We start from the raw sequence: 23565 nt of genomic DNA, 5'->3' as shown, positions 1-23565 counted from the left end.
CCTCTGGTGACAGTCTCAGGGTGTCTGTAGGAATAGAGGCAGGATCTTTGGCTTCTGATTTTCAGATTTCTCATTCCAGCTTTCTTTGAAAGCTGGGAGAAAAGTGGTGTTGCTACTTATGTGAAAAACTACAATTCTGGTGTCAGGTGAGACGGAAAGTTGAAGTGTTACCAGTAATGCGTGAGACATTAGACCATCCAGCTATTTACCAGAGTGGCTGTTCTCTTAAGAGCCACACAACCTTCTGTGCCTGTGGTGCTTGTGCAGTCCCCAAGGACATGTTACGCCATGAAGATAACAACAAGGAGGGCTTGACTGTCAGTTGGCAATGTCTCCTCTCCCATGGAACTGAGCCTGTAACAGACCCAGGTGGACTTCCAAGGGCAGCTCTTGATGGAATTGTATTATCTTTGCTATCGTAAATGTGCTGTGAGCTGCAAAGTCCAAAGTGCACTGACCATGCGAAAGTCTGCTTTGTGCCTGACTTTGTGCTCTTGTGTCATCTGACGTTCCCTGCAGAAGCAGAGCAGTAGTATGGCTCTCGTAGGTCTCCTGTTCTGCTTAGCTAAAGCTGGAGGAGGGGGGGATGCTTATAGGAAAGGCACATAGGAGAGATTGCTCCTGTCTGGCATTTTAAACCTTGAGTTGTTCACATTAGTGAATATCTTCATTTGCACTGTGTACAGATGGCAGTTTGCAGAGATGGAGGCTCTTGATGGATTTTACTTGTTGAGGTCTGAGCCCATTTGTGCTGGTGGATTTTTGAAACTGATTTCTTAAAGCTACGTATTTTGAGCAAGGTGTTTGTGGCAAGGTTTAGTCAGACTCAAAGGAAACAGAAAAATCTTGTAGCATGAGGCAAGTCCCTTTCAGTGTTCTCCATCCACTTTGGTCAGACCCCAGCTCATTTGGTTGCTGATACCCTGGCTGTGGAAGAACTCCCGCTCAATAGTGAACTTTTTTGATTGTTTTTATTCTCTCACACGGGTTAGCAGCCTGACTTTAAGAGCTGGTGCTTCTCCACTTCACGGAGCTAAATTACACTAGGCTAGCACCAGGGTTGTCACAGTCTCAGGGTGGTGAGGATTGATAGCAATGGCATTATGAGCTTTACTGCTTCTCTCTGGCTAAACTCTCAAACTGAATGAGTCCTCTGGCAGAAATTCCAGGTAATTAAACCTGCAAGTGCTCCTTGCAATCCTTTTTTGTGACTTAACTCAGACTTCATTGAGTCTCAAGTTACTCTACTCGTCCTAAAGAGCTGTCTGCTTTGATGTCGTGGAGATGGGTGGGTGCATTAGGAGCTATGGGTACCTCTCATATCAGAGTGCCAGTATTGTTTTCAGTAGTCTCAGGAAAAAAACAACAAACAAAGCAAAAATATGAAAACCAACCAACCAAAAAAAAAAAACCAACCCACCACCAAAAAGCCTAAACAGCTGCACTGGGTGTGTGATGGACATGGGTGCAGCAGTGTTTCATCTTCAACTCTAGCCTGAAATGTCATTGGATTTGGAAGAATTCTAATTTCTTAATGGCTAGTGATTTACATTAATAGCAGCTTGATTCAGACATTGAACACAGATCTCAGTCTAACCCAAAATAGCCCATCTGCAACATTAATGTTGCATCAGCAAGTGGAGAGGAAGCCCTCTGCTTGTTGTCCTTTTAATTGTTAGTGACTTAAGGACTTCCTAACACAGAAGCTGCATCTTCATATTGTGTTTATTAGTCACTCTTGAACTAATTTGTGTAACCTCTTTGAAACCGTGTGTTACCACAGTAGAGAATTCCACAATTTTTTAGAAATGTTGAGTGAAAAAGTAGTGTGTGTGTGTGTGGGGGGGGTTGTGGTGGGTTTTTTGTGGGGTGTTGGTTGGTTGGTTTTGTTTTTTCTTGAAGCTGCTCATCACTGGAGTAGTGTTTTCTCTAGAAAATTGCACTTCAGCTGACATAAATAGCTGAGCTGTCTCCCTACCATGGAGTGATGGCAAGTTCTCCCTAGATTCTAGATTATCAGTTCACAGCAAAGAGAAGTTTTGCTGTGGTTTCAGTCATATATGTTGAATTACCAATTTGAATGAAAAATACACCCAGTACCTCTTATTCACTTGGTATATGCTCAGTTGTGTGTGCTGTTGTTCCCACCATTTTATTTTGTCACACTTTGGTTTTCACATGATAATGCTGCTATAGTAGTTACCTTCCAGAAGTAGCTTATATACATTTTTTCTCTGACTACTTTTATCTGTCTCTTCCTTGCAGCATTAGCCACTATGTGCTCGTGATGTCGTTGACCATTTTTATGATGCTGATGAATGGACTGGCCCAGCTGCTAACTACAAAGAGACTTGAACTTCCTAGAAGGACTAAGCACCATTCCACATGATAAAGCGATAAATCTTCCTGCCATCTTCCCATCCTCAGGATTCCTCTGAACCAACCTCCACCTCTGGAATGTAAATATAAGTTAATGGACTAGAGTGTTGAAATCCTATCCAGGGATCAGAGTGCTCTGCTGCTACAGGTTAAATGCTGTCCCAGGGCTGAAATTTGCATTTGGAGATTGTCACTTAGACATCAATGGGGCTAAAAAACCCTCAGCTTTATTCTCCAAGTGTACATACTTCTTGAAAATAAAACCAGCAACAAAATAGTTTCTAAAAAAAAAAAAAGGGCAACTATATTTTGGAGTTCTTTTGAGTTGTTATAACTTGTCTGCCAGCTGTTTGCCTTACACCTGCTCATTCTCTCTAGCTTCATTTTATGTCTTGAATAAGCATCTCACAGACTAAAGCATACATCAAATAAGTCGGGGCAGATCACTGATTTGTATGTTTCCCATGTGGCATACGCATTTTAATATCTCTGAGACTGGCTGCACCTTTTGCAGGCCGTGTCATGGTGCATGTGAGAATATGTTGAAGCAGGTTAAGACTGGTACCCTGTGAGGCTGGAGCTTGTAAGGCAACAGATCTTAGCTAACCTCAGTGTGAGCTACTGCTGCTGCTGACTATGCTCTCCTGTGCTCAGGTGAGCTGAGCAGTATGCCAGCTCAGGTAATTGATCCAAATGAAAAGGAGCCTGAATAAAGAATTGTAAAATAGTATGGTCCCCATCGTGATGGGGTGGGCAGGAAGGTTAGGGCTGATTGTTTCAGTGGCAACCCAGAGTCAGATCAGCATGAAGACGTCATGAAGCTGCTGCAGGAGCTGCTTGTTTGCATAGAGTGATGCCACATGGAGACTTTTCCTTTCCTTGTTTTTCTTTCCATTTGTGTTCTGCTCACAATTACAAGTGTCACCCTAGGTAATGGCTACACCTTGAATCAACCACTGCCACAAAATCCCTGGTTGTATGTTGATTACAAGTGAGAGCAAAGAGTCAATGTGCTTAGAGGCTCTGCTCTTGTGGGTGCTTCTGGGGGCCCAGTAACTCTAAATACATTGCATAACACTTTGAGATAGCCTTGTAACTTTGTGGCCCTTTCAACAGCAAGCATCAGCCTCCCTACTACCAGCCTGCAGGTGATTAAGTAGCACAAACTACCTTAATGCTTCCTTGCTCCTTGAAGTCATCTGTTCTGAGAATTAAAAAGTGTATTTCCTGAAGCAAAAACTGTATCACCTGCTCAGCAGGAGGCCTGCAGAGCGCTTGGTGTCCTGCCTTTGAAACAGCTTTTTCCATCCATGCTGTCAATGAAAGGGCTTTTGAAGCAGATCCCTTTGCACAGTGAAGAATGTGAGCAAGAGAAAAACCTTTCTTCTTTCTGCACTATTATGTGATGCCATGTCTAAAAATTGTGCTATGTAATGTCCCTGTGTCACACTCCCAACTTGCAGCCAGGCCTTCCTATCAGGGAGCTGATACATATGGTGTGTGATGCTGGCAGCCAAGGCTAGATGTTCATTGTGAGGGCTGCTCCAAGACCCTTTCCAGCCATCTGGCATTTGGCTGTGGTCACACGTCTGTTTAACACTCTGGAAAGTAGTCATCCCTCTGCAGGAAGTTTGGCTGGGAGACACCGGTCACAAACCTCCATCTGTTTGTTGAGTGCTAGAAGAATATCGTATCATGGGCCGGCAGTCATCCATGCAGCTTCAGAGTGCTTCTTGAGAGCATCTGAGCACTGGAGAGGGAGTGATTTTTCTACTAGGTGGTGGTCCTGCCTGGCATGTTGCTAGCACAGCTGGCCTCAAGTCACAGAAAATATTTCACATTTGTTACAGACTATACCTGCAGACTTGCATGCCAGAAGGTGGGCATGTGCTCACTGCTGGTGGTTGTACCATGCAGCCAACGCAAGGAACAACCGTAAGCTGGTGGAAAGTTTCTGCCACAACAAAGACTATGTGTAGGCATGGGAACCTGTCACACACGTTCTCCTGAGATCCAGTGAGTTTCTGCTGAAGAGATCTATCCCCACCTCAGCCTCAGTCTACACCAGTCAAACTCATTTCACCGGCGGCCACATCAACCTCGAAGTTGCCTTCAAAGGACCAAATGTAATTTTAGGTCTGTATAAATATGGCCCCTGCTGAAAATTAGTTTGATGCCCCTGGTCTACAGGGTGTACTCTGTGTGCAGGGTACTTTATCATCCGCTTTGTGGGACGTAACTGATTTCTTGAGACCTCTGTCTACAGTATTGTCATTTCAGTACACACAGCTGTAGGCAGCCATACCACTGAGCATCCCAGCCTCCGTTGATGGAGAGATTTCTTTGCAAAACTACTGTTTGTAGAGCAAATTCACTGATGGGAGCAGCTGAACAGCTGGTGTGGGTGTGATATGAAGGAACTGACCGAAAAAGCAGGAAAGTGGGACCTACAGGGCTGCCACCCCGAAGGCACATCTTCTGCAAGCGTGTCAAAACTGCTTGTTATCATAGATAAGACCAAGTGGATGTCCTACCTACCAAGTGAAAACACTGGAGGTGCTTACAGTCTGGTCCTGCAGCCTCCCCAGGAGAGTGCACAGAAGCTCAGGCCTGATGTATTTTCTCGCCACAGGGGGCTGGTAATGAAACAGTGTCTCACCCCACTGCATCTGATGCAGCTCAGCTATGGTAACGGGAATAATCCATATACTCTGGTATGCAGAAAAGTGGAAATGGCTGAACAACCTACATCAGTTACTCTTTTTGCTTATGGCTTCCATAGTGTCTCCACAAAATGGGTTTTGTTTTTTATGTCCATTATTATAAGAGCAGAAAGGGGATGATGAGCACAGGGTTGCATTTGCAACATGCACCTTGTTTTTTCCCTAGTGCTGCTCTGTAGGGGTCTGTTCTTTGCTATTTGCTCTGGTTGAGCCATAGTTGTGGCAACCTTAGTTGACCTTCCCCTTTCCCCTGCTGGTCCCTTGCATCTCTGTGCCATTTGTGAACTCAGTTTCCAGCCGAGGCTGTGGGAGAGCAGCTCTCTTGGAGAGGCAGAATGGGCTGTGCTATTCCTGTATCTCCCCAGGGGAGGCTCTTGCTGGAGTCTTGGCCTGCACTTTTGGGTTTACTCCAGCACAGGGAGGTGTCAAAAATTCTCCCACTCAGCTACTTTACACAGCCCCATGGGGTGTGTGACAAAGTCGACTCTTCCCTCCCACAGATGCATTTTTCTCTCCAGAAGCAAACGTCATTCGCAGGAGCTAAGGTAGGGAATAACATTTTGTACTCAGCTGAGTTTAAGCTTTCTTTTCCTCTGCTTGTGAATCTTCAAGCACCATCCCTCTTCATGGGGCCCAGACAGGACTTGGGCCACAGAAAGGAGGGCTCTGAGCCAGCAGAGCTTTGCAGGCCATTATGGGTACCACCCAGTCCCTGTGTTTTCTGCTAAGTGCACGAAGGCAGAATTACCCTGCGCCCTCCTGCCTGCTTTCTGCCTGCAGCAGAGTTGCAGACTCTCGGTCTCCTAGAGCAGGTGAGGCTCCAGACAGTGAAAACCTCAGGCAGGCAAAGGCAGGTAGATCAACCTTATTATTTATGCCTGGGGCTGCAGAATTTTTTAAGCTATATTCATATTGTAAAAACCTCTGCAAAGCTCGTATCTTCTTGCTTTCAGAGCCACAGACCCCCAAAGAGGTAACCATAAACCTGGAGTGCCCATCAGGTGGTATAATGCGAGAGAAGCTGTACTGAACAGTAGCTGATACAAAGATCTTGTAATCTTCAGTGCTAGGAATTGTTCTCTGCTATTGTGTTATCAAGGCTTTACGTAGCAGCCTTTTGATATCCATCCAGGGAGTGAGCTGTGTCTTCAGAGATGATGAAGCTTAGATTGTATCAAGACCTCTTATGACTCAAACTAAATGACTTCACCTTCACCCTCACAGAATAAATCAGATTTTACAAGCTTTGGCAATTTCAATGCATGCTGTGGCTCTTAGTCGTAAGGCTGCTGCAGCCTTTACCTTCTTGAATGACAACAAAGATATGAATGAACGTTCATGGTCTTATCCAAACCTTGCTCCCTAGCATCACCCTTGAACTCTAGTATCTGTTTTGGCCAAGCCATGGTACAAATGTCATTTCAGCTCCTGCCACCCCAGCTAATTTGTGAGGGTGTGATGCTCATTGCTTTTCAAAATTGTCCATATGAATCCTGCAGTCCTTTTTCCCGTGTCTTTGGGGTGGTAAGGGTACTGCTATCAGATGCCTTTGGCAAAGTGGATCAGAGCATGGAGGGTGCCAGGGTTGCTGCAGCATCCTGAGCTATGTGGGGAGCAGGAACCAGTTGGAGAGAATATTTTGGGGAACTACAGTTTTGGTGTGGAAGGAAGAACATCTCTGTCTTGCACCTGATCTGGGGTGTGCTCTGCATCACAGTGGTGGGGCAGCTCTGGGTGCCCCCTTTTCCATCATCATATGGCTTCATCCAGCCTGAAGGCAAGAGATTTTGACTTTCTCCTGTGTGTTGTCTTTGGGTAGCTGTTCTGTGAGCTGCCATGTCTGGGAAGGTTTGGGAACCCGTCTTGCACTGCTGCCACATGTGTGGGACAGCCCCAGATCAGCCCTGGTCATTTGTGAGACAGGGCTCGTGGTGAGCTGGAACTGGCCATCACAGTGGCTGGTGGTCACCAAATTATTTACAACTCTTTCCTCAACTAGTCTCTCCTGGACAGGTTACCGTAATAAAGGTGTGCAGGGTTGAATCCAGTTCACTGGCTTAAAGAGGCTCTGAATTCAGCTGCTTCCTGCAAGGGCTCCTTCCTCGCCGCAGGGCAGGGCACAGCGATTTAGCATTTGAGGAGGTCTGAAAAGGGGAACGAGAAGGCTGAAAGCATGGTGGTCACCCCCTTCCCATGACCTTTGAAATGAAGCTTGTTGATATTTTCTTTATTTGTTTATTTATTGACTTATTCTTGGCAGCAAGCTTCATAACTTTCTAACTTTGAATGTAGATAATATCAAGTAGAAAACACACCTTATTTTGTTTGCATTTTATTTTCCATCTGATTTGTAAGAGCAAATGGCTTTTTTTTTTCTTTTTATTTCCTTTACATTACATAAGGTGAAGCTGACATACAGGTTTGCCTTTCATTCGGGTCAGTACCACTGACAAACCTATGAATGGCTGTGTATCATGCTGTGCATTCTCTGAGAGGGGGAGAGAAACCACCACACCAAGATCCCCAGCCAAATGTGCTTGCAATGGGAAACAACCAGTGATGGAACCCACTTCTGCTCTGAATTTCTTGCCATCTGCAGCCCTGCTTCTCAGGGTGTCACCTCTACTGCAAGGAGGTCCCTCCTGACCTGAATTGCCCTGTGATCCAGTGTACAGCCTGTCAAGTCCTGCACACCCTGTGCTTGGGCCAGTGGCTGAGCAAGAGACAGACAGGATAGTGCAGAGCCGGGCCTGGAAAATTTAAATTTAAATCACTTCAAGTGCAATCCCACCCAAGTCCAACATTTTTTCTCGGGCGAGATGAGAGGAGAAATAGGAGAAAGCCACGTGTCACTGGCACGGCTCTTCACTGTTCTCACCACCTCCTCTTCCTCCTCGGGAGGTTTGCAGCTTTGCTCCAGCAGGACCTGCCCAAGCCTGAGCCCAAGCTTCAGCAACTGCAAGCTGATCCAAAGGGCATGTGTCCAGAAACAAACGTTGCAAAACTGAACCACTGGCATTCAGGGCTGGGGAAATCTCTGGCCCAGACCTAAACTCCTCTAATTAAACTTAGCTTATCACTCTTGCAGAAATACTAAAGGACAAGGCATTCTGAGTGCAGTTCTTGTATTGACTTTCTGTGGAGTAACCTTTATACATCTCAATAGATGTGGCCTTTTCTGCTGGACATCGTGATTCTGTCTTCTTGGCATATGAAACAGTGCAAGAGAAAAACTGCAGAGTAATTTCAACAGATGCTGAAATATGGTGGCATGAGTGCTGGTGAGCACACAAGCAGAGACGGCCTCTGAAAATACTGTTATTTTATTTTTGTATCAATTTCCATATTAAGTTGAGAGACAGAGACGCTGGAACTCACTGTACAAAGCATGCTATCCAGAGCTATATTTAGCTGCTCAGATGTTTGTGTCTCCATCTCACCAGATCTCCAGAAATTACTGGATATTTTCCGTCAGGGGCTTTGAGTAGGAAGCTTGTTATATCTGACCTACTGTGAAAGGAAAATATCTGTTTCACCGCTGTGCATTTTTTTCATACAAGCAGCATCTTTCTGTATCTCTTCTACATTAATGCATTATGTTTCATTTAAAATGCTACAAACTTACTTGCTTTAATGTAATTTGGCAATTGACTGGTATTTATGGCCAAAAGTAGAAATGAAACATGCGTGTCAGTTTTAAAGAATTACATAATGAAGGAAAACCTCCTAGTATTTGGGGTGAAGGCCAAATGTTCATCCGGGACCTGAATCAAACATGAGCCTTCCAAAACGTTGTCCCAGGCTCCTTCATTTCCTGGGCCTTTATTTCCCTGCCAATCCCAAAACAGCCATGCAGTGAACCCTGCCTAAGGTTTTTTCCCCAAGCGTGGCTTTTGTTGGTTCCCCTTGAGGGTCCCTCCTACCTTTGCACCTCCAGAGCCCAGGACAGGTCAGGGGACGAGTTTTGTCCTGTTTGGTAAGTCATTATGTCAACTGGTCTGTCGTGTGGGAGCCTGTTTGCTTGGTTTTCTGCTTTCATTTGGTATTTCAATATATATTTTTTTAATGATACTTAAAGCTTGGGGTTTGTTGTTTTTGTTTGCTTGCTTGTTTTTTTTTTTTTAAATTAATGATTGGTAGACCAGCTGGCAGCATTAATTCATTTTAATATGACAATCTCAGAAGTGCTCAAACTTCCTCTTAGGAAAAGTGGCTGATGGCATCTTTTTTTCAGACAGTTTGCTTGACAGAGAATAAATTTTTACAAAAATTGCTCTACAGAGCAGGGGAACTGACTCTGTCATTTTCCTTTCCCAGTATTCATTTATTGCAAAAGTACCTGACATCTGGGGAAAAGCAGCCTTTTCATTAGTGGATGCATGGAAGGCCCCACAGGCAGGAGCACAGAATAACTGGCTCCGCAATCTGCGGAACTGCAACTAATTGTATTTAAGACTCTATTTCAGCGGGACACCATTGCCACCTATCATTCTAACACAATGTATTGGAACTGAGTGGCAGCAACTATATTTTCTCTCCTTGTGGCAATTTTAATTCTTTGTGAAAAGTCACAGGAGCTGTGAGCTTTCTGAGTACGAAGCAACGGGGCTCAGGTAAGTGGAGGTGACATTCCTCTGTAGTTCACAGCGACTAACCTCAGCAAGGGAAAGAAAAATTAAAATGGTCACTTGTGTTCGGGAGAATTACTTTGTGATGATACATTGCAAATACCCTCATCGCAAGCAGTTATTTAACTTAATCTATGGCATAGTTATGCGGATATGCTTGTCATGCGTCGGACAGCTTGCTCCCATTCCTGCTCTAGGAGAGGCGATGTGTGTAAGATGGATTGATGTACACGTTCCTAAAGGCAAAATGTGTGATACTTGTCAGGTTAGAGCTAAATGGCATTATTTATTTGTTTATTTTGCAAGTCTGTGAAAGCGCCTCACTATTAAGAAGAGGAACACAGTAATGATTCTGTTTAATTAACAGAGAAGTAACTTTCTTGCCAGTTCTAAGTGCCGTTTGATATATCTGAGATGTCACAAGACTGGAGAACTCCCGTAAAGGGCTGAGAAAGCATTATTTGTGCTTGGTGCGCGGAGCTTTATGAAAGCAATTTACATATTTGCACACTGAAGCATAACTAGCAGCAAATAAGCGGGGTGATAAATGATTAACTATAAAAGATTGACAGTTTGGGCAAAAATCCAGCAGAGCACTTAAGCATGTGCTTAACTTCAAACAACCTGGCTCTGCTGACTGTGGTGGGGCAGAGTCGAGTCCTCTCTTAAGTTCAAGAAACTACGTGTGCTCTTCAATTAAACATGTGCTTAAGTGACCTGGCGGACTAGAGCTTGGCTAAGAGAGCTTATAAAAGGGAAAAACATTCTCATATAACAATTAAATCAGGATGGCAGCACTAAGTAGGACTATAAACAGACAGGAGCTTGTCATTGATGGAGCATCCCCAGCTCCCATTGACAAAGAGGGAGTTGTCAGTTGCCTAGCATTTCTCACTCTTCAGACAAAAAGAGAGGTATTCCAGCAAAAGACTAATGTAGTCTGCCAATATCAGAATAGTATTGTGTTTTGTGTGTTTTGTTCTGTTTTGTTTTGCTTTTAATTTGGGGGTACATAAACATATTAAATATTTTATTATTGTTCCCTGAAAATCTCGTTCTGCTGTGGCCAAATATTGCTTTCACTAAATGGCTTAAATGGAAATGGAAGTAGGCCAAAAAAAAGCTAAAACCTCTAACCTCCCAACAGTGTTTTAGTTTTCAAGTAACTCAAAACTCTTCCCCAACATTCAACCTGTGCTGGTCTCACACTGCCCACCAGGAATCCTGTTCGTAGCTTTGCTTCATCATAAGCCCCTTTCTTGTAGCATATGTGGAAGTTCCTGAAGCTGAAGGGGGAAAAAGCTGCTCTGAACCACAAGTGTTAAGCAAAGCTTGAAGGTGCAAATCAGGGTCATTTTGATGAAATTGGTTTTGGACTTCATGTAACAAACTTCCTTCAAACTCTGCGGGAATGATTTCATGTGCCTGAGAGAAATGTAGCAAACTAGAACTACAAGTGAAATCCACTGCTTTCTCCTTATAACCTTCTAAAGGAGAATATTTGGGCCTGTGTCACTGTCAGGAACTTGCTTCTCAGGTTACCACTTCCATCTCTAGCAGACACCTGAAAGCAATGGCTACTTTCTGTTCATCAGGCATCCACTCAAGCGTGAAACCTTCACAATGGTCCCTGTGTGCTTTACACACTACTGCTACATATTCTTTGCTTTTTGGGAAACTTTTTTATTCCATAATTTTACTTACTATTTTTTTCTTTATTTTGCCTCTCTTGATATCATCTCTCTTAAAATATGTCTGAAATTCATGGTGGTTGGGTGAAGCTTAATTAAAACATGTCAATGTGATGGTTCCTGTCATTCAGGAGACATGCAGGAAGATTATAACCTCCCTTTTTGGAAAAAAAAAAAAAAAAAAAAAGTGGATTCAGTGCCCAAAACATAGGCCCTGGGTAATTAACAATAAACAGAAAAGGATGGTGAAAGGATTTTTCAAGGGCCCTAATTCAGATCTAAGCAGTAAGATGCTGTTACAAGAGTGTATTTTTAAGAGCAGCCAGGAAACAGGCAGGAAAAAAAGGAGCTAGAAAGCCTTGGAAACAGAAGAATGTTGGAAATAAAATCCAGAGAAAATGGCTGAAAATCTCTGTAAAGTTTGAATGCAGGCTACAAAATGACTAAGAACTTCTCTCTGATTTGGTTCAGACTATCTTTGAGACTTATGCTTTTCTTTGCAAAATCAACAGGATTGCATAAAACTACCCGAACCCTCAGCAATTTTTCCTCCTAATGGAAATAACTCGAAAGACACTAAATGATGATCAAACAGCAGGACATGCAACTACTATGAAAGCAGTCATATTTTTGTAGCCAGAGGGGAGGGGGGCCTAGAGGTTTCTCCATATCTATTTGAAGCATCGAACCAGATTTTTTTACTCTTGTAATGGATAGATCTTGGATATAAGCCAACAACCACCAAAATCATCAGGAATTTCCCAAAGCCCAAGGAAGCCAATGGATCGAAAAGTCAATCATAGATCAATAGTCAAAATGTTCTCTCAAGAATGCAACTTAAAGGCTGGTTGTTACACAATCCAAGCACTGAATTAAATTAATAAATCTATTATAATTTCTTTTTGTAGTCAGGTTTGATACAGCGGACCTATATGGAGGTTGTGGCTTTGTGTATATGAGCAACATCAACATGCTACTACAGATCACAGAATCACAGAATGTCAGGGATTGGAAGGGACCTCAAAAGATTATCTAGTCCAATCCCCCTGTCAGAGCAGGAACACCCGGATGAGGTTACACAGGAAGGCGTCCAGGCAGGTTTTGAATGTTTCCAGAGTAGGAGACTCCACAACCCCCCTGGGCAGCCTGTTCCAGTGCTCTGTTACCCTCACCATGAAGAAGTTTCTTCTCAAATTTAAGTGGAACCGCTTGTGTTCCAGTTTGAACCCATTACCCCTTGTCCTACTGTTGGTTGTCACCTAGGAGAGCCTGACTCCATCCTCATGATACTCACCCTTTATATATTTGTAAACATTAATAAGGTCATCCCCCAGGCTCCTCTTCTCCAAGCTAAAGAGACCCAGCTCCCTCAGCCTTTCCTCATAAGGGAGGTGTTCCACACCCTCAGTCATCTTTATTGCCCTACACTGGACTCTCTCCAGCAGTTCCCTGTCCTTCTGGAACTGAGGGGCCCAGAACTGGACACAATATTCCAGATGTGGTCTCACCAGGGCAGAGTAGAGGGGAAGGAGAATCTCTTTTGACCTACTAACCACCCCCCTTCTAATACACCCCAGGATGCCATTGGCCTTCCTGGCCACAAGGGCACAGGGCTGGCTCATGGTCATCCTGCTGTCCACCAGGACCCTCAGGTCCCTTTCCCCTACACTGCTCTCTAATAAGTCATTCCCTAATTTATACTGGAACCTGGGGTTGTTCCTGCCCAGATGCAAGACTCTACACTTGCCCTTGTTATGTTTCATTAAATTTTCCCTGCCCAAATCTCCAGCCTGTCCAGGTCCCGCTGGATGGCAGCACAGCCTTCTGGCGTGTCAGCCACTCCTCCCAGCTTGGTGTCATCAGCAAACTTGCTGACAGTGCACTCTATTCCCTCATCCAAGTCATTGATGAGTATATTGAATACTGGCCCCAGTACTGACCCCTGAGGCACTCCACTAGATACAAGCCTCCAGCTGGACTCTGCCCCATTGACCATGACTCTCTGGCTTCTTCCCTTCAGCCAGTTCCCCATCCACCTCACTACCCGATCATCCAGACCGCACTCCCTCAGTTTAGCTGTAAGGATGCTGTGTTGCTGCAACTTTCCCAATGGTTCTGGTTGAAGTGATGGGCTGTCTTCTCATATCATAGAATCATAGAATGTCCTGAATTGGAAGGGACCCACAAGGATCATGGAGTCCAACTCCTGTCCCTGTATATGACAAACCCACAGTTAACTTGAGAGTGGATGAGGGATATGGAGGAGGAGTTTTCAACTCTCTCATTAGCATTATTAAATTATTTGGCTTTGTTTCTGTTACTAAAGGAAACTATGTCTTTGCTGTTGTTTTCTCCTCTGAACTCAGACAATTCAGAAATCAGTAAATTACATAAATTCATATTGGGAGAGACAAGTTTATTGTTTTCTGTTTTAACCCAGTTCTTTAACCCAGTTTTGTCTTGCCTGCAAAATCCTTTCCTGCTTCTCAAATGCAAGATAATGCAGGCAGGCAGCATTTCTAATATAAGCCAGAAAAGATGTAATGATAAATGTTTGACTACAATTTTCCATTTCATTTGCCCAAAGTAAGAAAAGGGAGGATAAATAATAGACATGTTAATGATGTCCTATCATCATCATATTCTCTTCAGCTAACATGGGAGGAGGATGCATAATTACCTGGACAGATACTAAGAATATTGACTTCTGTTATTCCTCAGCTGGAGCTTTTTTTCAGTGTGTGAGCACAAAAAGCTTTAAGGAATAATGCATAAAAATGCTATTATCTTTGGAAAAAGCAATATTCAGCTGGCTTCACCATTATGTAGGTGAAAAGAGGATAGGTACCAAGACTGCCGAGTACATTTGCATGAGATTAGTTAAATTATCTGAGCTGAAATGCCCCCCATCTGTTTCGCCCTATGCTCAGATGCTGAGGAACTTGGAAGCAAAAGTAGCAAAGAAGATGCAACACCACATGAGCAATTCCATTATTTTTTGTGATAAAATAAGAGGCACAAAAAGGCAGGAAGAGTCATGGGAAACACTAGCGGGGAAATTGGTGGCTCTGGGCTTTGCCACAGCTTGAAGAAGTGTCTGGAATCACTTTTTTTGCACTAGATTTCATTCTGAACAGAACTTCATGACACTGAAGTTCCCACCGCGATCCACAGCATTTGGTAGGAGGTACAGCCCACACCAGTACTTCCCCAGTGAAATGGAATCGTTCGACAGGGTGACCCACACTTTACCCCTTCTTTGAAAGGTTAACAGCCTACCTGGACACAAGAGGAAATTTCCTATCGCTACCTTTGTACTGCCTGCTGTGGGAATCTGATCTGGGTGTGGATCTCTGGGAACTGCAATAATGCAAATAAAACCACCCCCCCTCCAGGACTGGCTAAATGCCGTTTCCCAGGTTTTGACTGCCTGGTGCCAATACAGCCAGATGATACTTGCTGCAGCCCAGACAGACACCAGCCTTTCCAGTGTAGCACTGGTATGTTGTTGCCAGGATGGATGGCGACTTTTGGGGTCTGGTTTTGTTTTGTTCCTAAGCCTTTGTGAGACAATTTAAATAATATGTCCTCAGGATATCATGCTTTGGAAAACAGGCACAGGGGTTGGTTCATGTTAGCTCAGCTGCGGTTTTATTGGCAATATGGGACACGAACTAACACAAAGTTTTCATCTGGCCATAGAAATGACTAAATAGAAGTACTTTACAACTTCGGGAGTGTTACATTCTTGCTATGTTTTCGCATTTGCAGATACAACAGATGAAAAAAAAATAAATTATGTATGCACTAAAGGAATGCATTGTTTTCCACAGTCTTTGTTAACTTGTCCGCAAATAAACAGAAATAACTAGAAGATATATCTTCAAGATGTGGTAGGTTGAGGGGTTTTTTTCCCTTATGCTTATACATGTAGTACGTATGTGTGTGTGTATTTGTAGGTGACCCATCAACCATACCTGCTGCACTTGCTACCTGGTGGGTCTCACAGTGTAGGAGAAGCCACATGGCTGCACATCCCTCATTTGCATTCCAGTTGTATATAGCTTTGGCAATTTGTTTATGCAACTGAATGTATGCAATCACCAATAACACGGTCCGTAATAAGTCCCAATTAACGTTGCTGCAGGAAATCTTCCTCCATGTTTGTGCTGGCTTCTGTAGATTTAAATGCTCAATGTTAATGATGCATTAAGTTTGTGTGTTTGGTGTTTGGTTGTGGTTTTGTTTTTTAATGCTGCGTTTGCAGTATAAAGTCCAAAATTTATTTTGTTCTCTGCCCAGCAGGGACACTTTTTCCACTGATTCTTTAATAAGAAGCCTTTGTGAGTACAAGAGCCATTTATCTTTATTAGTTGTATATTTTGCTCATCACCTCTCTTACATTTATGAATTAAATATTTATTGATTTTTTCACAAAGAAGAATGCCCCACTGCTCAGTAAAAAAATTACCACCAGCTACGCACAGAAAACCGTGAGCAAAACAAACTTGCATTACTTCTGTAGGCCATGTCCAAAGTGACAGGAACTGAATCTGTCTTTTAACAGAGACCCTTGTGGGGTCAGGGTTCTTTTTAAGAAATCTGTAAAATGGGCTGTGAAAGAAGGGCTAGGAACCGTTTGTTCACATTTTTGTGATACACAAGCAAAGGTGAAGCAATTTTTGTTTTCTTCCCCACTTTTTGATTGTAATCTCATTGATAGACTGAGAAATGATCAGTGTTTGTTCCATCTGATATCATGTGAAGCCTATTCAATTATAACTGAAAGTGATTAGCTTACTCTCATTTTCTGATGAATTAATTTTAAGGCTCAAAGGACCAGTGTGGTCAGCTACCAGATATAACTGTGTCAAGCCTACAGTTCAAACTGGAAGTCACTGAGGCAAGGTGTAAAACCCCAAGCAGAAAACATTGTCTTCCTGTACCACAACAGCACCCGCTGACAAATCCCCATCACCTCTGAAAATATGGAGCTTGTTTTCAATATAATTTGATGCTGAGTCTGTATCTACAGCAAGCCGCCCTCCCCCACCCCCCCCCCCCATCAAGAAAAATAACTAAAAATTGTTTTCCCTCCTTAGCAATGTTCTGTATCGTTGGAGATGACATTGCATGAGCAGAAGACCTTGGCAGAGCCTGGGTAGGGCTGTGCCTGTGCCCTGGTCCCCTGGGTGCCTGGGCAGGGGACAGCCAGACAAGTGGCATTTGCTGACCCATCAGACAGTTGCTTTTGAACATGTGCTTTTCCCTGGGATCTCTTATTCTCCCAGGCTGCTATGTCTCATCAGCCTTGTAGAAATTCAATTATTGTTGAGACTTCTGCATCTCAGAGTCCTTTGAATTCAGCTGAATATGGCTTCAAGAGAGAGGCAGAACAAGATAGAGGAAGCCTCTCCTGAGTACATGGGTTAATAACTCTGGCCTCTCCCTGCCAGTCTTTTCCCTCCCCTCATCACAGCCCTTGGCAGTTGGAGATTAAAGACAACTTGTGTCCCTGCTAGAAATCATCTAGATAGATCACCCTTTTTTTGGCAAATAAAACCCATCTGCATCTTGTGATCCAAACGGGCCAAAACTAAACCCATCCCACCATTCTCTACTGACTCCCTTGAAGTCAGCAGGGTGCCCCAAAGACCTAAGCTTTGATTTTTTTCTTTTCAGGATTGTGGGATTTTGGGAAAGAAGGGGAGTTTCTGTCCCCCATGGGCTTGATGTGTGCCAGAGTCTCCCTCGACAGGCCGGGCCTGCACTGGAGCTCGGCCCCTCACCATGGAGCTGCCAGGCACCGGCCCTTCCTGAATGCACACGCAGCTCTAACTGCTTTTTTCTACTTCTTTTCTTCAGCTGGGCTGGCATCACCTGTGAAGCCAGATCACCCTAAGGAAGGACACACAAGGAATCCCAGGGAAAAGTTGCCTTTGCCTTGTGTCCTGTGCTGAGGGACACCTTGGGGTTAACGCTGGTGGAGCCAGAGAGCTCAGATGGCTTCACGCTGGGTGCATGTTTCAGTGAGCTCCCACGGAAAACACTTTTTGCCAGCGCTTTGGGGTTTGCTATTGTTTTTAAAGGAGTGGAAACACAGGATGGAAAAAGCCTTTCCTCAGCAGCACTGTTGACACAGTTGCAGTTTTCATCATCTGCACTTTTCTTCTGCAGCAGCAATAATGTCACCCCGCTCCCGCTCCTCTGGGCGCTTCTGACACGTCAGTCAAATGCCCACGGCAAGGTCATCATGGAATGCCTTTTGACAGGAATGGCAGCTCGTGGGCCACAGTAACAATGGCTGTTACAACGATCAGTGTGAGGGCAGCACACAGGGCAAATGCCGAGGTAGCATCAGGCATCAGCCCTTGTGCCATGTTCTTCAACACACTCTTTGATCTGCTTTTCTTGCAGGACTTCTGCTTCACTTCTGATGGATTCATTTCTCCCTGGGGCTGCAGCCCAGTGTTTTCCATTATCTCTTTGCAGGAAAACACTTCTGTAACCATCAAATGAAAGGCAGCAAAACTAAAAGAGATCTTTGGTGTGTCCTGTCAGAATGTTTGGGTTGATGCTTTCTTGCCAGGCACAAGCCATCCAAAGCTATGCTTTAATTAGTCATACTCCTATATTTAAGTTCTACTGGTATTGCATCTTCATTTTATTGTTTCTTTGGGAACTAAATCCTTTCTTTGCAAGACACTTTCCTCTAGCTGAGGGTATGCAGCCCTCCATGGAGGTGACCGTGCCATTGGGATAAACGCCCCCAAGGGCCAGGAACCCCAGTGCCGGGAGGTCCAGCTGGAAGCTTTGCTGTCCTTTGGTGTTAACAACGCGGTCTTGTATGGTAGGGTGAATAACTTGCATTTGAATATGTACGTCCTTTCTCTCTGTCTTCTCCCACTGGCATCTCTGGTATAAGGTATTGCAATGGTAAGACCCCATTCCTTAGCTGCTACACTCCCTGCTGGGGTGAAAACAGGGTTCCCTGGGGGAAGTTTGGTCCCAAGGGAGCTGTGCCCACCAGGGAGAGCCCAGGGTTCTGCAGCAGGTTGGTGGCTGCCTGTTGGAAATGGCACAGCTCTACCTAAGCAGTGAATGATATTTTCTCCAGTGGCATCGATCCAGTTGCAGCTTCACCTACGTCAGGTTCGTGATGAAAGTTACTCTCCTTTGACACCTCCTCCTCCCCAGGAGTGACTCTTTGACAACTGTGTCTGGCTTTCAAAAGCTGGCAGTTAAAAGAGATAACAACACGCCTGCCCATGAAAGCTAGCTGTCCTGTATGAGCTCATGAGAAAATCTGATCTAACCTGCCTGTCTGAACAGCATTTATAAACACTGCTGCCCAAGGATTAGGCAGACCAGCCCAGCTGTGCTGATGTAGTCAGTGAAAGAAGCTGTTTATATTTCAAACTTTCTGATGTAGTTGGGTTTTATAAAAAAAAGTCACAAGGTCATTTATTTTTTTTTTTAACTTTTTTTTTTTTTTTTTGGCACAGCCTCTAGAGGAACAAGCGGTACTTTAAAATGCCGCTGCCTCAATTTATCTTAACATTTCAGGATGCTGATGTCATGTCCCCACCCCCATCCCAAACCTCAGCAAATATCCAGATTTGCCTTTGAAGCTGTAAAGGAGACCAGGATTCATCCTACAGACCAGAGCCTCACTGGATGTAAATCCCTACGGCTGCACCTATAGGAGGCACACTGAGCTGATTTACGCCAGCTGATGAGATTTAATTGGGAGGGGAAGTCACTGCTTTGGGGTCACTTGCATGTGGGCATGGGGACCACAGCCCTGCCCCCAGCGCTCTGCCAATGCAGCCCTCACACGTTCACACAACACTCCAGCCAGCACTCCATCTGCATGTAAGGCTGGGGATTTCAATCAGATCTGGCCAAAATACAACTGTTGTACCCTTCCTGCCTTGTGAGCCACTCAAACGAGGTGCTATGGGTTTCAGGTGGCCTGTTTGGGCACAGAGGTTGGAGGGTGATGGGAAGCAGCTGGGGAGGAGGGTCTGCCTGCTGAGCCCAAGAGGTGAGGTTGCTGGGAGCCCTCCTGGTTGTTCTCTTCCTATGGCTCCAGTGCTACTGCTTCTCCTGTCCTGGGCTTACACTCTGTGGGGGTTTTGGTATGTGGCTTTTATCAGGAGGCAGAAAGGCTTTCAAAGCTGCTAGTGTACCTGTGCTGAATACCCTTTGGGCTGTTCCTGCTCTCGTCCTGCTGCTTTTGTGATACCCCAGGAGTAGTTTCTTTTTCAGTTGTTGTTCCTTGCAAGAGCACACTAATCCTCTGATTCCACCCCTGTAGGATGGAAACCCTGGTTGTTTTATGTTACTGGAGAGTCAGCATTTTCACTAGATGAGACTGAAGGATAAAGGATGTTTATTTAGGACTGTGGGCATGTGCTATGAGAATAAAGTTAATAAAAGGAAATAATTACTAATATTGTACTTAGCTATTTCTGCAACCCAGCTAGCTTTTTGGGGGGAGTTCATTAGCTGCTGTCTCTAGGGCTGGCGTATTTTGCCATCATCTTCTTCTTTGTACATCTTCTTCTGCTCTTAAAGGTGGCTGTTAAAGAAACTACTGTGTTTGCCATGTTCCTGCATAAAAAACCCTTTCTTTTCTTCCTGTCTGATTGCCTCTTGGTCCCTGCGACTTATCCCTGACACCTGGTTCTGTAAGAACTTGCGTCACTTCTGTCGCCCCCCACCCCCTTTCAGGTTATTGAATTTACATTTCTGTTGTACAAGGAATTACCTCATTCCTGACTTCAGGCTGCATCCTTTTGCTTACAAAAACACTGTAGTGTGGCTCTATAAATGCTACATTATGAGAAATGTTAACAGTACAAACTCATTTATGATTTTTAATTGATAGCTCGCCACAAACTTTGCATACAGCCTAAACATATAAAGGTGACCAACAGATGGTATGAGGATGTGAGTCCCAACACAATGTGATGCTTGGCTCCCATTTCATTAGATTTTTGGGACTTCACCCCAATCAGCTACAGAAGCAATGCTGGGATTCCCATAGCTGATGAAGGGCAAATCCCGTACTCACCGCCATGCCCTTTCTGTCAGTGTGTTGCTGCTTTTGCAGAGATTTTTCTATATCAGTACCTTTGGCGAACACAAGCCCACAGAGGTGCGGGGCCTCCAGTGCCCAGCTGCTGGCCTTGAGGAGAGGCTTCTCCAGCCCTGTGGTCCTCAGGGCTTGGTGGTCCCCTGCCAAGACAGCAGCATTTTGCTGCCATGAAAGAGCTGTCCTGAGGCAGCTGGAGGAAAGATCTTGCTGTATTTGCCAAGTCTATTTCTCCTTGAGCTTTACATACAGATGGGTGAGTGTGCACAGATGGTCTCTACCTCCCTGGCTCTCACATCCCCAAAGGTGTCTGCAGGACTTGCCTACCTGCTCCTCATGGTCTTATGGATGTGACCCTATGGGCAGCTGGATGCCATCCACTGAGGCTGCACAGAGTTAGTGCTCCTAACTTTATTACTTCAATCAGATCCAGTCCCCAAACAGCTGAATAAATGCAGCAGTTTGTGCTAAGTTAAAGGATCTGTTTTTTTAAAAAAATACTTTTAAGGAGTTTGAAGTGTGTGGAAACAATTTTTTTAATCTACTTTGAATGAGAGATGGCAATGCAACTGGTAAAAAAACAGTTTTTCTCTGAGAAATTGTCTTACTGACTTTGTTCTTTATATATATCCGTATATATAAAGACAATTGAATAAAAAGCCTTGCCCATCCCCATAAGCCCAACCTTTTCAGAGTTCACTCTATGACCCTCAAAAAGATAGTCTGGAAAAAACGCTTGAACTGAGAGGCAAAGCTAAAGCAGAAATGCTTTGCTGAAAAGTTGCTTCTATCTGAAAAAGTATCTCTCCTTTGCCTAGTTTCTATATTTAAGTTTTCATCAGAGAAAAAGCTGTTTGCAGGAACGTTTCTGTGCAGAAATGTTTATTGGTTCAGTGCAGGAGTCAGAGCCTCAACAGTGGGTAACTGTTCACTGGGACATATGCCAAAAAACAAGCCTCCAGTTAATTTTCTTTTCACTGCGAAATACTCTCTATCCCTTCCTGAGCACGTCTGGCAAATTTCAGGCTAACAGTTTTGTGTGGCAAAGCTGTGCTGGGGCTAAAGTAGGGCTTCACGTTGGAAAGCAACTTGTGACCTTCTGTCATGTTTCTACTACATCTTTATAATGGATGTGAACCCATGAGATTAATTGTCAAGATGGGCCTGAAGGACTCATTCATTATATCCCTATACATACATATGTTTGCTCTTCCTAAGTAGGGATGATGATCATAACTCGCAGCCAAGGCTTGATTCATAGACGATAAAGCAGCTCTGAAATGTGTACATTTGCTTGACATAACCTTTCTAAAAATAACTCACAGGATTAAAAATCTCTGTCAGAAAACCAACTAAATGGCAAAGCTAATAATCTCTGCCAGGGCTCCAGGCATGGGTTGTCACCTAACAAACGGTTGGGTGTTGGGGACCTTCAAGAGCAAACATCTACAGTACAGCTCATGGGTTAGTAATACTATGACACAGCTGAGCGACATTTTAGGAGCATGTGGGGGGTACAAAGGCAAGTCAATCCAAATATCTTGTTATTATCTACTTGAAAACAAGAGCACTGAGAGTGAACTCTTTTATCAGCCTTAAGTTAACTGTGTTAAAACAGCAGAGCAGTATTTTTTGTAACAGTTAAATGCTAATGCTTTCCTTTGTGGGGGTAGTCCTATTTTCATGTTTCTAATTTATAATTAAGCTAATTTCCGTTAGAAATCATACCACCCTCTTTCCCCACAATCTCACACTGCATTTACAATTGTAAAGGCTGAAAATGAACTGCCCTTTCCCTGTGACTGAATGGGTCTGTGTGTGCTGGAGCACGGAGACGGGCCTGTCCTGGGCAGGGCCTTCCTCAGCAATGGGCAACCCCTTTGTCAGTCACTGCACATTAAAGGGGTTTGAGAGCTGAGAGAAGGCACAGCGGTGCCTGTCAGACTGGGGTCACAGTACAGGATGGGCTGCAAAGCCCTTCTGGAGTCCCCAAATGGGATGGAGGTCGGTGGTGACCCAAAGCTCTGCCGTGAGGGAGCAAACCTGGGCAGGCGGCTGATAACCCAAGTGTGGTTTGCCACCTGGTTGCTTGGGTCCAGAGCAGACATCTGGGATGCTTGAGTCAGCCCAAAGGCACCCTGGGGCTGGAGAGGGGGAGCCCTAGTGGGGCTTGGAGTCCTGACCGCGACACAATGGTGGGCACCCAACCCTCAGGTTGCCATGGAATTGGGGAACCACAGCAAATGAGGCCTGTTTCTGGCTGCTGCTGCTCTCTGTGTTGGCACTGGGGAGAGCCCTGGTTTGGAAGGCTGCAACGATGGTGTACAAAACCCTTTTCCCTCTTGAAAGCCTGCTGTAGAACATCAAAATGTTCAGAGAGGGAATTTTCTTGTCCTGTTCCTTGATCCACTTGCTGTTTGACAATGTTAGTGGTGTTAATAAATTGTTGGCCCTTTCATCCTCCTGGGTCAGTCTAAAAATCTATCTCAAATGGCTACGTGGTAGGGAATAATGTTTTAGTATAGTAGTTCTTACATATGTTTTCAGAAACATCAGCTTCATGGATATCCACCTGTTTGAGTTTTTAAATATTTTTAAAATCAAAAAAGTCCTGGACAAACAAGCCTAAAATCAGTTCTAAGTTCAGGGTAAAAAGGAAAATTGGAAAACACACTCACATTTCATAATTCAACATTTCTTGATTACTGGTATAAAGAAAAGAAATTGAACTCACAGTTTTTGGTACTGTGATCTGGGGGAGATATCTCCCAGAAAAGCTGGGAGGGGGGGAATCTGAAAGAAGGTTTTGCTTTTCGTTGTTCACCCGTTGCTCATCTTAGTATAAGGTTTGCAGTTGAGGAAGTTATGCTATATAATCTTCTAGTCTGTTGTTTGTTTGTTTGTTTTTTCTCAGAAAACACTTTTAATAAAGGGCCAAATTTATTACAACACTTGAATTCTACAAATCATCAGTGTCTTGTAATGTTCCATCTTGATAAAAACATGAAAACACCAAGGCTTTTGTGGCTGGACTTGACTGCTCT

The 23565-nt window shown here is 44.2% G+C and overlaps 2 protein-coding genes across 2 annotated transcripts in view; both read left to right on the top strand.

Annotated features, from left to right (window-relative positions):
* The window catches only part of PIGN (phosphatidylinositol glycan anchor biosynthesis class N), a 105844-nt gene extending 103133 nt beyond the window's left edge, over positions 1–2711 (top strand). Inside the window, exon 29 of the mRNA XM_082045731.1 lies at positions 2266–2711. Within this exon, the coding sequence (XP_081901857.1) occupies positions 2266–2389 (124 nt within the window). The 3' untranslated portion in view covers positions 2390–2711. The remainder of the gene's footprint in view (positions 1–2265) is intronic.
* A 2870-nt stretch (positions 2712–5581) lies between these two features.
* The window catches only part of RNF152 (ring finger protein 152), a 97046-nt gene continuing 79062 nt past the window's right edge, over positions 5582–23565 (top strand). The window contains exon 1 of the mRNA XM_082044480.1: positions 5582–5647. The gene's annotated coding sequence lies outside the window, so the exon portion shown is untranslated. The remainder of the gene's footprint in view (positions 5648–23565) is intronic.

The sequence above is a fragment of the Streptopelia decaocto genome (genome assembly GCF_964273445.1).
Source record: "Streptopelia decaocto genome assembly, chromosome: 2".
NCBI lineage: Eukaryota > Metazoa > Chordata > Aves > Columbiformes > Columbidae > Streptopelia > Streptopelia decaocto.
The sequence above is the reverse complement of the archived record's forward strand: the minus strand, read 5'-3'. Positions and strand labels throughout refer to the sequence as shown.